The sequence below is a fragment of the Mytilus californianus genome, unplaced genomic scaffold (assembly GCF_021869535.1).
Source record: "Mytilus californianus isolate M0D057914Y unplaced genomic scaffold, xbMytCali1.0.p SCAF_4, whole genome shotgun sequence".
Classification (NCBI taxonomy): Eukaryota; Metazoa; Mollusca; class Bivalvia; order Mytilida; family Mytilidae; genus Mytilus; species Mytilus californianus.
Genome location: NW_026262690.1, coordinates 86,863,366 through 86,876,748, shown reverse-complemented (window position 1 = coordinate 86,876,748; position 13,383 = coordinate 86,863,366). Strand labels below are relative to the sequence as shown.

Here is a 13,383-nt window from a genome sequence, read left to right as displayed (position 1 = left end):
TGGTCGTATATTGGTATGACGTTGGCGTCGTCGTCGTCGTCGTCGTCGTCGTCGTCGTCCGGCGTCGTCTGGCGTCGTCCGAAGACACATTGGTTTTCGCACTCTAACTTTAGTTTAAGTGAATGGATCTCCATGAAATTTTACCATAAGGTTCAATACCATGAAAGGAAGGTTGGGATTGATTTTGGGGGTTATGGTACCAACAGTTAAGGAATTAGGGGCCAAAAAAGGGGCAAAAAACAAGCATTTTTCTAGTTTCATGACAATAACTTGTGTGTAAGTGTTTGGATATTTCTGAAATTGTACTACAAGGTTCCATATCACAAAGGGAAAGCTGGAATTGAGTTTGGGGGTAATTGCCCGAAACGTTTAGGAATTGGGGGCCAAAAAGGGGCCAAAAATAAGCATTTTTCTAGTTTCCAGACAATAACTTGTGTTCAAGTGTATGGATCTCTCTGAAATTGTACTGCAAGGTACCATACCACAAAGGGAAGGCTGAGATTGAGTTTGGGGGTGATGAATCATAAGGGGGTTCAAAAAATTTTGGGGGGGGGATTTTTTTTTTCTTTTAAAATTTTCCATTTTAAGTTGGTTATTTCTGATTTATATTTAAAAGCAAATAATAATGATATGGTAGGAGATACACACCAAACAGGATGTGTAAATTATTATATAATAAGTATTGTGCAATAGCAAGAAATTTTCAATTGCACAGTATTGCACAATAGCAAGAAATCTTCAATTGCACAGTATTGCGCAATAGCAAGAAATCTTCAATTGCACAGTATTGCGCAATAGCAAGAAATATCCAATAGCACAATATTGCGCAATAGCAAGAAATTGTCAATTGTACAGTATTGCGCAATAGCAAGAAATAATCAATTGCACAGTATTGTGCAAAAGAAGATACTTCGTATAAATTGCTTATTTCTTGATCAATTTCAATGGGGTTTTATTCTTGAATTCTTGGGGTTCTTTAATATGCTGAATCTAACCGTGTATTAAGTTTTTGGATTTTGGGCCCCGTTTTTAAATTGGTCCACATTGAGGTCCAAAGGGTCCAAAATTTTACTTTGTTTGATTTCATCAAAAATTGAATTATTGGGGTTCTTTGATATGCCGAATCTAACCGTGTATTTAGATTCTTAATTTTTGGTTCTGTTTTCAAATTGGTCTACATAAAGGTCCAAAGGGTCCAAAATTAAACTTAGTTTGATTTCAACAAAAATTGAATATATGGGGTTCTTTGATATGCTGAATCTAACCATGTATTTAGATTTTTGATTATGGGCCCAGTTTTCGAGTTGGTCCAAATCGGGGTCCAAAATTAAACTTTGTTTGATTTCAACAAAAATTGAATATATGGGGTTTTTTGATATGCTGAATCTAACCATGTATTTAGATTTTTGATTATGGGCCCAGTTTTCAAGTTGGTCCAAATCGGGGTCCAAAATTAAACTTTGTTTGATTTCAACAAAAATTGAATATATGGGGTTCTTTGATATGCTGAATCTAACCATGTATTTAGATTTTTGATTTTTGGGCCCTGTTATCATTTTTGTCCACATTGAGATCAAAAGGGTCCAAAATTAAACTTTGTTTGATTTCATCAAAAATTGAATTCTTGGGGTTCTTTGATATGCTGAATCTAACCATGTATTTAGATTTTGGATATTGGACCATAATAGGTGAATGTCCAATTTAAAATTTTTAAGTTCTTAGACCACATTCATTCTGTGTCAGAAACCTATGCTGTGTCAAATATTTAATCACAATCCAAATTCAGAGCTGTATCAAGCTTGAATGTTGTGTCCATACTTGCCCCAACTGTTCAGGGTTCGACCTCTGCGGTCGTATCAAGCTGCGCCCTGCGGAGCATTTTATTGTCTGATTCATTTCATTTTTTCATATTTCCAGTAAATTTGTACTTTTAACAATATTTTATTTGTGGAGAATTGATGAATTCAAATTTATATAAATAGAAAATAAGTATGACTTGTTATGATCAAATTTACTTCATTATACAATACAATAAAGTTTATTATTTATACTGAAATTTGTTTCCTGCCATATACAGGTATAGATCTTGTGCAAACAGAAAACACTAAATTCTATATCATACTATCCACATTAATTTCCAATTTGTGCTAAGACAACAAAAACAACAAGATGTCAACCAGTGTTTAATTGAAAATGCCAGTCATTACAAAACAGAGATTTTCTTCAAATCTGGCACTATCATTTCACATGAAACTGACTTTGCATGATTAAAATCTGTGATGCATCTTTAAATTCCTCAAAATACACATAATTCAATTTATGCAGCTAGCTGTCTTTATTATTAAAATAATAAAATGCAACATTCCTTCAATTAAACCTATTGACTTCCTTTGTCAATTGAAATTGTTACACCTTAGAAAATGTAACGTGATCTGTTATCGTACTTCCTTATTTGAATTGAAGTACAATCAAGAGATCTCAATTAAAGTAATTTTCACACACACTCACACTTGTGTACTTAAGCATGTAATTCTATAGTTTTGAAGACCTTTCTCCAAGGTACTTCACTAAATTTCTTATGGTTATTACTTTTGCCAATGCAAATGTATGAATATCCAATATGACTGAAAGTTATAGCTGAAATATAGGTAGAAATAAAAGGTAATATATGTATGTTTTGTTCTCCACAAACAAGGAAACGTATCTTCATTGTTCTTTATACATGCTGAAGTATTTTAGCTGTAATAAATACATTGTATAACATGTACATTAAACCAGTAAACCAGTATTGATTAAATTATCTATTTTGTAATTAATACTTTTGGCCTTTTAGCTATTTACTGCCTGAATTTAAACAATTTTGAATTATCTGGTAGATATTAAATAGTCATAAAATCTCTATGCGAGTACTTTCAACAAATTGCATTATAGTATTAGTAGTTTCAGAAGGTCATGAAATTATTTTATCATGATAATTCGTTAATTAAATTTTTATTAAGGCTGCTATTTTCTTGCAATTTGTATGTTTACTGCGTACAAATTAGTGGATAAAATTTTGGCTGTAGTTTTATTTCACATTGTATAGGCAATAAATTGAAGGCAGCCTAAAGTTTATTGATAAAATTTTATTGATACAAGTATAAAAGTAACATGATGATTATACTTTTAAATGTGTGTAATGTTCATGTTTACTAGGAGTAATGCTAAATGATGTATTTTTTATGTTTATAGGAGAAAAGACTCGTTAAATCCACCTCCAGAACAGTTATCAAATGGACCAACAAATTCAGCATTAGACAATTTAAAAATAGAAATTATGAATGAAGTACGACTGGAACTACAGAAAGTCAAAATGGAAATCATAAGTGGTAAGAAAGTTTGATAATGATTTTAACTAATTAGATATTAGGGTTCATTAGGCCAATTGAAAAAAAACTCTTGTTTCAGGATGCCTTTGACAAGGGGTTTGGATAAGGCTTACAGAATAGAAAATAAGGGCCCAAAAAAATAATGAATAAAAAAAAAATGAGCAAAAAATATAAAGAATAAAGAATAATAATAATGGAGTGCAAAAATATGAAGAATAACTGTGGGAAATAAGAGAGAATGTGGTAATACAATACTGATTACAGAAATGATTGATGTGCAGAATAAAGAAATCATCTTATTACAGAAAAGTTTAATAGTAAAAACATTTCATGAGAACTTTTCAGAATACTGTAAATTCAGAAATTTTTGCGAGGTTTTAATTGATGCAAAGAATTAGACTGGGTGAGTATCGCAATAATAAGATCTCACATTCTAATATCTGATACATATATCTGTATGCCGCTTTTCCTGAAATTGCAATGATTAATCTTGCATTTATGACCATTCATCAAAAATATCGCAATGATAAATGCACACAAAAATTTCTGAATTTACAGTAAGCTTTTATTTTTAAAGAGGGAAAAAAGAAAATGCCATTAAAATTACAGAATACATAAAATTAAGGACCCCTCATTCAGACCCTCTTTGATGCCAATTTTAAAATTTCTTTAAACATGTCCTTATGATAAAATTGTAAAAAAACTATTTGTTTTAACTATTGTTGACCATAAGTGTTACCTTCCTACAACAGGAAAACATTTTTTTAATTTTTTTTTTAACAAAATGATAAAAAAAACAAATTACATTTGAACGTTATGAACCTAAAGAGATACTTGTCACCTTATTCCTGATGGGGACACATCAGTATATTAACCAGACCAATTTCATTATGATGACACATAATTATGTCACCTTACAACTTTTATAGCATGTTTGCCTACACAACAAGAATTCACGTGTTTTTATACGACCGCAAAAAAATTTTTGTGGTCGTATATTGGTATGACGTTGGCGTCGTCGTCGTCGTCCGGCGTTGTCCGAAGACACATTGGTTTTCGCACTCTAACTTTAGTTTAAGTGAATGGATCTCTATGAAATTTTACCACAAGGTTCAATACCACAAAAGGAAGGTTGGGATTGATTTTGGGGGTTATGGTACCAACAGTAAAGGAATTAGGGGCCAAAAAGGGGCCAAAAATAAGCATTTTTGTAACTTCCAGACATAACTTGTGTGTTTGTGTATGGATCTCTCTGACATTGTATCACAAGGTTCCATATCACAAAAGGAATGCTGGGATTGATTTTGGGGTAATTGCCTCAAAATTTTAGGAATTAGGGGCCAAAAAAGGGGCAAAAAACAAGGATTTTTCTAGTTTCATGACAATAACTTGTGTGTAAGTGTATGGATCTTTCTGAAATTGTACTACAAGGTTCCATATTACAAAGGGAAAGCTGGAATTGAGTTTGGGGGTAATTGCCGAAACGTTTAGGAATTGGGGGCCAAAAAGGGGCCAAAAATAAGCATTTTTCTAGTTTCCAGACAATAACTTGTGTTCAAGTGTATGGATCTCTCTGAAATTGTACTGCAAGGTACCATACCACAAAGGGAAGGCTTGGATTGATGATGGGGGTAATTGCCTCAATATTTTAGGAATTAGGGGCCAAAAAGGGGCAAAAAACAAGCATTTTTTTAGTTTCAGGACAATAACTTGTGTGTAAGTGTATGGATCTTTATGAAATTGTACTACAAGGTTCCATATCACAAAGGGAAAGCTGAGTTTGAGTTTGGGGGTAATTGCCCTAAAGGTTTAGGAATTTGGGGCCAAAAAGGGGCCAAAAAACACATTTTTCTAGTTTCCAGACAATAACTTGTGTTCAAGTGTATGAATCTCTCTGAAATTGTACTGCAAGGTACCATACCACAAAAGGAAGGCTGGGATTGAGTTTGGGGGTGATGAATCATAAGGGGGTTCAAAAAATTGGGGGGGAGGGGATTTTTTTTTTCCTTTTTTCTTTTTTTCCTTTTTTTTTTCTTTTAAAATTTTCCATTTTAAGTTGGTTATTTCTGATTTATATTTAAAAGCAAATAATAATGATACGGTAGGAGATACACACCAAACAGGATGTGTAAATTATTATATAATAAGTATTGTGCAATAGTAAGAAATTTTCAATTGCACAGTATTGCACAATAGCAAGAAATCTTCAATTGCACAGTATTGCGCAATAGCAAGAAATCTTCAATTGCACAGTATTGCGCAATGGCAAGAAATATCCAATAGCACAATATTGCGCAATAGCAAGAAATTGTCAATTGTACAGTATTGCGCAATAGCAAGAAATATTTAATTGCACAGTATTGTGCAAAAGAAGATACTTCGTATAAATTGCTTATTTCTTGACCAATTTCAATGGGGTTTTATTCTTGAATTCTTGGGGTTCTTTAATATGCTGAATCTAACCATGTATTTAGTTTTTGGATTTTGGGCCCCGTTTTTAAATTGGTCCACATTGAGGTCCAAAGGGTCCAAAATTAAAGTTTGTTTGATTTCATCAAAAATTGAATTATTGGGGTTCTTTGATATGCCGAATCTAACCGTATATTTAGATTCTTAATTTTTGGTTCCGTTTTCAAATTGGTCTACATTAAGGTCCAAAGGGTCCAAAATTAAACTTAGTTTGATTTTAACAAAAATTGAATTCTTAGGGTTCTTTGATATGCTGAATCTAATCATGTATTTAGATTTTTGATTATGGGCCCAGTTTTCAAGTTGATCCAAATCGGGGTCCAAAATTAAACTTTGTTTGATTTCAACAAAAATTGAATATATGGGGTTCTTTGATATGCTGAATCTAACCATGTATTTAGATTTTTGATTTTTGGCCCCTGTTATCAACTTTGTCCACATTGAGGTCAAAAGGGTCCAAAATTAAACTTTGTTTGATTTCATCAAAAATTGAATTCTTGGGGTTCTTTGATATGCTGAATCTAACCATGTATTTAGATTTTGGATATTGGACCATAATAGGTGAATGTCCAATTTAAAAATTTTAAGTTCTTAGACCACCTTCATTCTGTGTCAGAAACCTATGCTGTGTCAAATATTTAATCACAATCCAAATGCAAAGCTGTATCAAGCTTGAATGTTGTGTCCATACTTGCCCCCAACTGTTCAGGGTTCGACCTCTGCGGTCGTATCAAGCTGCGCCCTGCGGAGCATTTTATTAGTCCAATGGAAAAATACATCTGACAATAAAATTAATAAAAGCTGGTATTGTATTTGAGAGGTCTATGAAATAAACTACAAAAGAAATGTTTTATTTTACCATTGCAAATTGAGGAGAGTACCCAAATACAATTTTAATCCAATGTCATGATGATACATGTATCTTTTTATGCCCCACCTAGGGGCATAATGTTTTTAAAATAAGAGATTTTACCCCAATTTCACGGTCCACTGAACTTAGAAAATGATAGTGCAAGTGGGGCATCCTTGTACTATGGACACATTCTTGTTAAACAATATTAGAACCATCTTTTGGTCTGTGCTATGATATCCTTTCCAATAGTAAACAGTGATTTATCCATTCAAAAGTTTCATTCTTACCATTTAGAATAAATTTTACAAGGAGCATTGAATTCCTAAGGGTTGGTGGATACAGAAATATGGTCAACATGTTCCATTCAGCAATAAAACCCATGCTATAGATCCAGTAAGAACTTCCCTGTAGGGAACACTCACTGCAAGTTAAAAAAAATCTTGTCTTAACTCTTTGAGGGGTCTGAGATGGCCTTTTGCAAGGCTAATAATCTGACCCTGTTAAACTTACCTTTCAATTGATATGTCTAAATTCCTACCCGTCATCATAGTCCACCTACTTTGCAAAATATAGTTATTGCATTAGTTTTTGATTTGTTTCTGGTCCTTTTATATGCATGAAATATTTGCCACTTTACATTCAGCAAATATTTACCAATCAATCATTTTTAGTGGCATTTTAATTTCTAAATTGTTTTAAATACTGTAGAAATAATTATTGAATAATAGACATTTGCATAGAACTTTATGAACATACTTATTATCAATTGATTTTTTTCAGCTATCAGAGAAGAGCTTTCAGCAGCACACAGATGAAAGACAGAACAAAGACAAAATTGGGATCAAAATCAATGAATCATCTTATGGTGCTTACAGTGATTCTGGATTGTCCAGTTTGCTGCTGTGTAATATTGTCATATGCAATAGACCTGCTTAGAATGTCATCCCAGTGAACAAAGCTCAATTAACATGTGATTATAATTTGTACAGGATTGCTGATCAGTGATTGGAGGATGATTTTCTAACTTGGTCCATTGCCATAATTGACTGGTACTAAAATATGTGTGTTTCTACCAAAGACAGCAGTTACCAGAGCTATTCCAGTTTTAATTATTTTTATGTACACAGGAGAGTGAGTGAGAAGGGGAAGTAATCAAGTATTATGGATACATGAAATGCTTTGCTCATGTTTTAACAAGTATTAAGATTATCTGCATATATCAGAAAGGTTATAATCATATAAAACATTTGTTTAATATAATCACTCTCATCAGTGTTAAGTTTTAATTTGATAAGTGCTATACCAAGGTTTTTTTCAGCATAATGTTGTTGGCAATGTTCAACTTACAAAGAAAAACTAATGCCAAATGTTTGAATAAATTTCAATTCAACTGGTCTTTCACAGTTCAAAACGAAAAAGGAAAGAGAAAAATATGAAGACTTTATACCAGTACCTTTAAAAGTAAAACAAAAAGTCAGCTTTTAGAACTGTTGGGCCAAAGTATTTGTCAATGAGAGGACTTGTGATTTATTTCTTATTAAACACTATTGTCATTGCCATAGATTTTTTTTTCTTTTTATTTAGTATATATTAAATCACCTGAACAAATAAAAGAAATATATATGATTTTTTTTCTCACTTAAAGGATCTCTTTTCCATCTATATATAGATTTTTTAATATTTCTCAGTAATAATCAAAAATTTTTGTAACAGATTTATGTAAATATCTATATTTGACTATAATAATCAGCTTATCACATAATAGGTTTTATATGGGAAAATTTGCTTGGTGCTGGAATCAACACAGGCATTTAGTTGTAGAACTTTGAAAATTTTTTGTTCATTTGATAAATGACTTTTTTGTTGGATAATATGTGCAGCCAGAGTTTTTCCCCTTTATGGCAAGTAAATATAAATAAGGCATATCACATGTAAAAGTCATGTTTACATATTTGCTTAAAAATAAAATCATGTTCCATATAGACACAATGTGTGATGTGTAAAGATAAAGCTGCAAATTATCTAAAATGCGGAATAGTTTTAAGTATGTTAATCATTATGAACAGAAAGAATATTTATTTTTTTATTTCATGAAAGCCAAAAATAGACATGCATTACACAAAACAGAGAATGTTTTGAGTTTCATTGCTCTCAGGTTTAAACTTGCCTTTCTGAACTTATTTCACTTGCACTATCATTTATGGTTAAGATTAAATAAAAAGTTAAGTATGATTTTGTATCTTTAAAATTATTATTATACCAGAACTTATGCTGTTTCTTACTAATTGTCTTTGAAATAGTTCATTTAATTTGCATTTAGTAATGAACGAATTAAATATTTATTAGGGATTAAGATTTATGATGTTTAGGGAAAAAAGTGTAACAAAAACACTGAACTCTAAGTTCAATTCAAAAAGGAGAAGTTCATAAAAACTGATAAAATCAAACAGTTCTGACTGACACAATGAATTACTTCATTTTAAAAGCTATAATTCCAGTGGGGTTTAAAGAAGTTCAATCCAGGCAGGTGAATTGAAAAAAAACAATCAATCATGAACAAATAGTCAAGTTTCTAAAGGTGATGAGAGTCCCTCTGTTATAAGGTCAGCTCTACATAAAGATAGATTTAGTGTTACTTTGGATATATTATTATATGTTTGTTGGATACCAATTCTTATGGATTTCGTGGGTACAGGTGAACCATGAATTGACATGTTCAACGAATTACAAGTTTTTTAAAGGTTTGTATGCAGACTTCAGCAAATCTATGAAATCAAATATTCAAGAAATTGAAAGTTTTCTTCAATCCATGAAAATTGGTACCTACAAAATTAAATGAATCCACAGTAATACATTATAGGACTGATTTAGGAGAAATTATAAAAAAATGGTCTAATATAGTTTAAATTCATTGATCCTTAATTTTCATAATTGACCAAATGTAATAAGTGGTCATGAATTTTTGGTTTCGAACAGAGTTGAAATCAAATTAATTGGAAAATTGTTTTAATTTGTGGGATACTAAAATTTTATGATTTAGTCATCTGTAAAATTCACGATTTGTTTGGTCATGAACAAGGAAATACTTCTTTATGCTGTAATCAGTTCTAGAATTTTCATGACCTTCATTGTTAAAGTCAGTAAGACCTTATAAAGGAGTGGGGAATACACAATGGTATATAACCAATATTATTTTATATAAGTAGTAAGGGCTGTTGCATGAAAACATACATAAGACCCAGGGAGGGCACTTCGCAATCATGACTATGACTTAGTGTCTAGTACAGTGAAAATATAAGTGAAATTGTACATTTGACTCTATAGGTGGTTACCCCAATTTAGAAAGTGCCTTGACAGGGTAACATGTATGTTTGAATAGAACAGCTTTAATTAGAAAGGCTAGTGATAAATTTTGTTTTGTCTGATTTGATTTTTTATACAATGAATAAATGTAATTTTATAGAAAAAAAACTATACTTTGGAACCAATAATACAGTATGAAAGATGTAAATGTGTAATGGGATAATAATCGAGTATGTATAGACGACATTCAAGAATCTCATTTGAGGTTGTGATCGATATGTGATATCAGGAGATTATAGCTGGATATATCAGATATATGGGATTAAAATTGTAAAGAAGTAGCATGATTCTTATGTTATCAGAGAGGAATAATTAATAACCATTTAACTTTTAACTGTATTTGAAATTAATCAGATTAACAATGACCTTTATTTTTTTCATGAATAACATTGAAAAACTTTTTACATGGTTTTTCATTTATCTCCCCTTAACTGATTATAAATATATTACTTGTTTTTCCAAACTTTACTCTGAAGGTCCCTCAGATATTTGCAAAAAGTCTATTAAATAGTGCTTCGGTCCATCTTTTATTAATTGTCTAGTAAGAATTAATCCTTTATAATATATAGACATGTTAAAATTCAGTAAAAAAAAATTTGTGTACCATTAAATCTTAATACTTGATGGACCAGTAACTATCTGTGACTTTCAAAATGACTGCTTCCATAACAAATACACTTATATGTTGTAACAAATATTTCTGTAGATAATGGCACTGTACATTACCCATTAAGAGCACATGTTTGTATATTACATTAATCATTTTGCCAAACACATGATCCAGGACTATGTATGTGTATGTTACTGTATAGCTTGTTATTTTTACTGTAAAAGGCCAAGCCTTGTGTTATTGAAATTTGTTGTAGATTTTTTGTTCAAGAAACCAAAGGTTTTATAGGCCAAATATTAACACCTCTCTGTCTTGGAATATTTAATGCAAGAATGAATTCACTGGTTCTACAGTGTTCTTGAGAAGATTCTGTTATATGATGTAGGCTCTTATAATTTATTTTTTTTCTTTTATATGAATTATATACTGTGATTTCAAAAATTTTGCAATGATTTTTTATATGGTGAAAATTACAAAAGGATAGGTTTCACAGATATAACTTCTATTTTGAATTTTGATAGCATTATTGTATGTTGCATTTCCTGAAATTGCAATGATTAATCAATTAATTTTGTCCATGGTTCCAAAATCTCAATGATAAACGCTTATTTACAAATTTATGACTTTACATTATTGAACAATGATTTCATATTTTGGAACTTTACTGTGACTGAACTTAATTTGCAAGTACTGACAACATTTCGAAAAATAATTACTAATGTTCTATGATGTTAAATGTTTGTTATTGAGATGATAAAAAGTTACATGAAAATTTTTTATCATATGCAGTGGTAAACTTATTTGAAACAAAAAGATTGGAAGTAATTTATTTATACGGAAAGAGGTATTAAAAAATAGCCAAACAATCCTTAATAGGCACACAATGCCAGATTTAGTCAAAATGGTATTTTGTGCATAATTTACAATTATGATCTTATCAAAATGTATGTAATACATTGTTGACATTACAGAAATACTAAAATAATGTTAAATAAACAATATCCAGTCATTAAAATTAATTTATCAGTATTTATCATGAATAAACAATGAACATTCTGTAAAAAGAGATATTTTATAAACTTGCATTGTATTTTTCAGTCAAAACCATGTAATGAACATTTAGCATTGTCAACATTTTTTTAAGTGAAGCAATATATATCATTATCCATTAACGACCAAACTGCTTTCTCTGGTTTATATTTTTATAATAGATACATTTTTGTTTGTATATTACGATCAATGTCCAGTAATTGCATACTCATTTTTCATTAGTGATACATGAATTAGAATATTAAAATTGCTTTAATATTTTATTAAATTTGTTTGATAGATAATTAATCATGACAGTAATTTTTTTAATACTTAAAAGTCATTATTTGTTGCTTCTTTGATTATTTAATATCATTTTGTGAATTAATGTAACTTTAAGAAAACATTCCTTTAACAATAGTTATTGTCTCCCATTGGTGGTCCTTATGACTTAACTAACTTGGTAAAGGGAAAACGACTGGCTTTAATTTATTATTATTCAGTTATCTTCAATACTAGGTGACCGAGGAGAGAGAATTTATATTTTATTATGCCATTGATCCTTTTGGCTCAAGGGAGGTTATTTATAATCTCCCCTTTGTAATTTGGTTTACGTGATTGGCTTATGTTTCTCATTAGATCAAATATGGCAGCCCCATGTATCAAGCAGTTAATATTTATTCACCATTTTTATTAAGATTGTAGTAATTCTAAATCATTTTGTAATCAATCTTCAGACTTATATATATCAGAATTAAAATTCCATATTTCCATAATTACAAAAGTTATCTCCCTTTTCTATTTGCAAGGGTTATCCCTCTTGTAAGATGGTACAAAAAGAGCTTTAGAAATATTTGGAATAAAATAAATTAAAAAAAATATATCTATGTGCATATTTACTGTCCAAATGGATAAGACTTTTACTTAAATATCAAAGAAAGGGGGAGGTCAATGCTGAATTATCAGGTATAATGATAACTTCCATGCGTAAATTGATACAGATAAATAACAAAAGTTGCATTGGTAGGATCTGTGACAAAGGGAGAAACTTTATGTAGATGAGATAATCATTTTTGCATATTTGATACATTAAACTAGATTTTCCAAGACATTTTAGCAATATTTGTGAATTATCCATTGTGTTCAATATTGTAATGATTATAACCAAGTGCATAGCTTTTGATGCTGTAATGGTAAAAAGATATCTTTGCTTTGTTTAGTTTATTTTGTTTGATAGTGCCTGTGGACATTTCTACCTCTGAAAAATAATTCCTATTTCGAAATCGATAAATTGATTAAGTTGATTCACCGGTAAATACACTAATATTGAATTATATGTGAAATGAACAGGTAAAAAAATTGAGAATTATAGAATGAACAAATCTGTAGGGGGAGGACAGAAGATCTCTGTTGGCATCCTAGTGCCATATTGTACAGTTGAACATATAGTGTAATCTATTTATCATCTACAAAATAAACTATGCTTTTATACTTTGTTGTTTTATTATAAAATTGAGAATGGAAATGGAGAATGTGTCAAAGAGACAACAACCCGACCATAGAGCAGACAACAGCCGAAGGCCACCAATGGGTCTTCAATGCAGCGAGAAACTCCCGCACCCGGAGGCGTCCTTCAGCTGGCTCCTAAACAAATATGTATACTAGTTCAGTGATAATGGACGTCATACTAA

General features: G+C 30.7%; 1 protein-coding gene across 4 annotated transcripts in view; it reads left to right on the top strand.

The window, feature by feature from the left end:
- The window catches only part of LOC127738815 (vasodilator-stimulated phosphoprotein-like), a 45,697-nt gene extending 32,514 nt beyond the window's left edge, over positions 1–13,183 (top strand). For all 4 annotated transcript variants that reach the window (XM_052250215.1, XM_052250213.1, XM_052250214.1 and 1 more), the window contains 2 exons: positions 3,232–3,368; positions 7,471–13,183. In XM_052250215.1, coding sequence (XP_052106175.1) covers positions 3,232–3,368; positions 7,471–7,505 — 172 coding nt within the window. In that variant the 3' untranslated portion in view covers positions 7,506–13,183. The remainder of the gene's footprint in view (positions 1–3,231; positions 3,369–7,470) is intronic.
- The last annotated feature ends 200 nt before the right edge of the window (positions 13,184–13,383 follow it).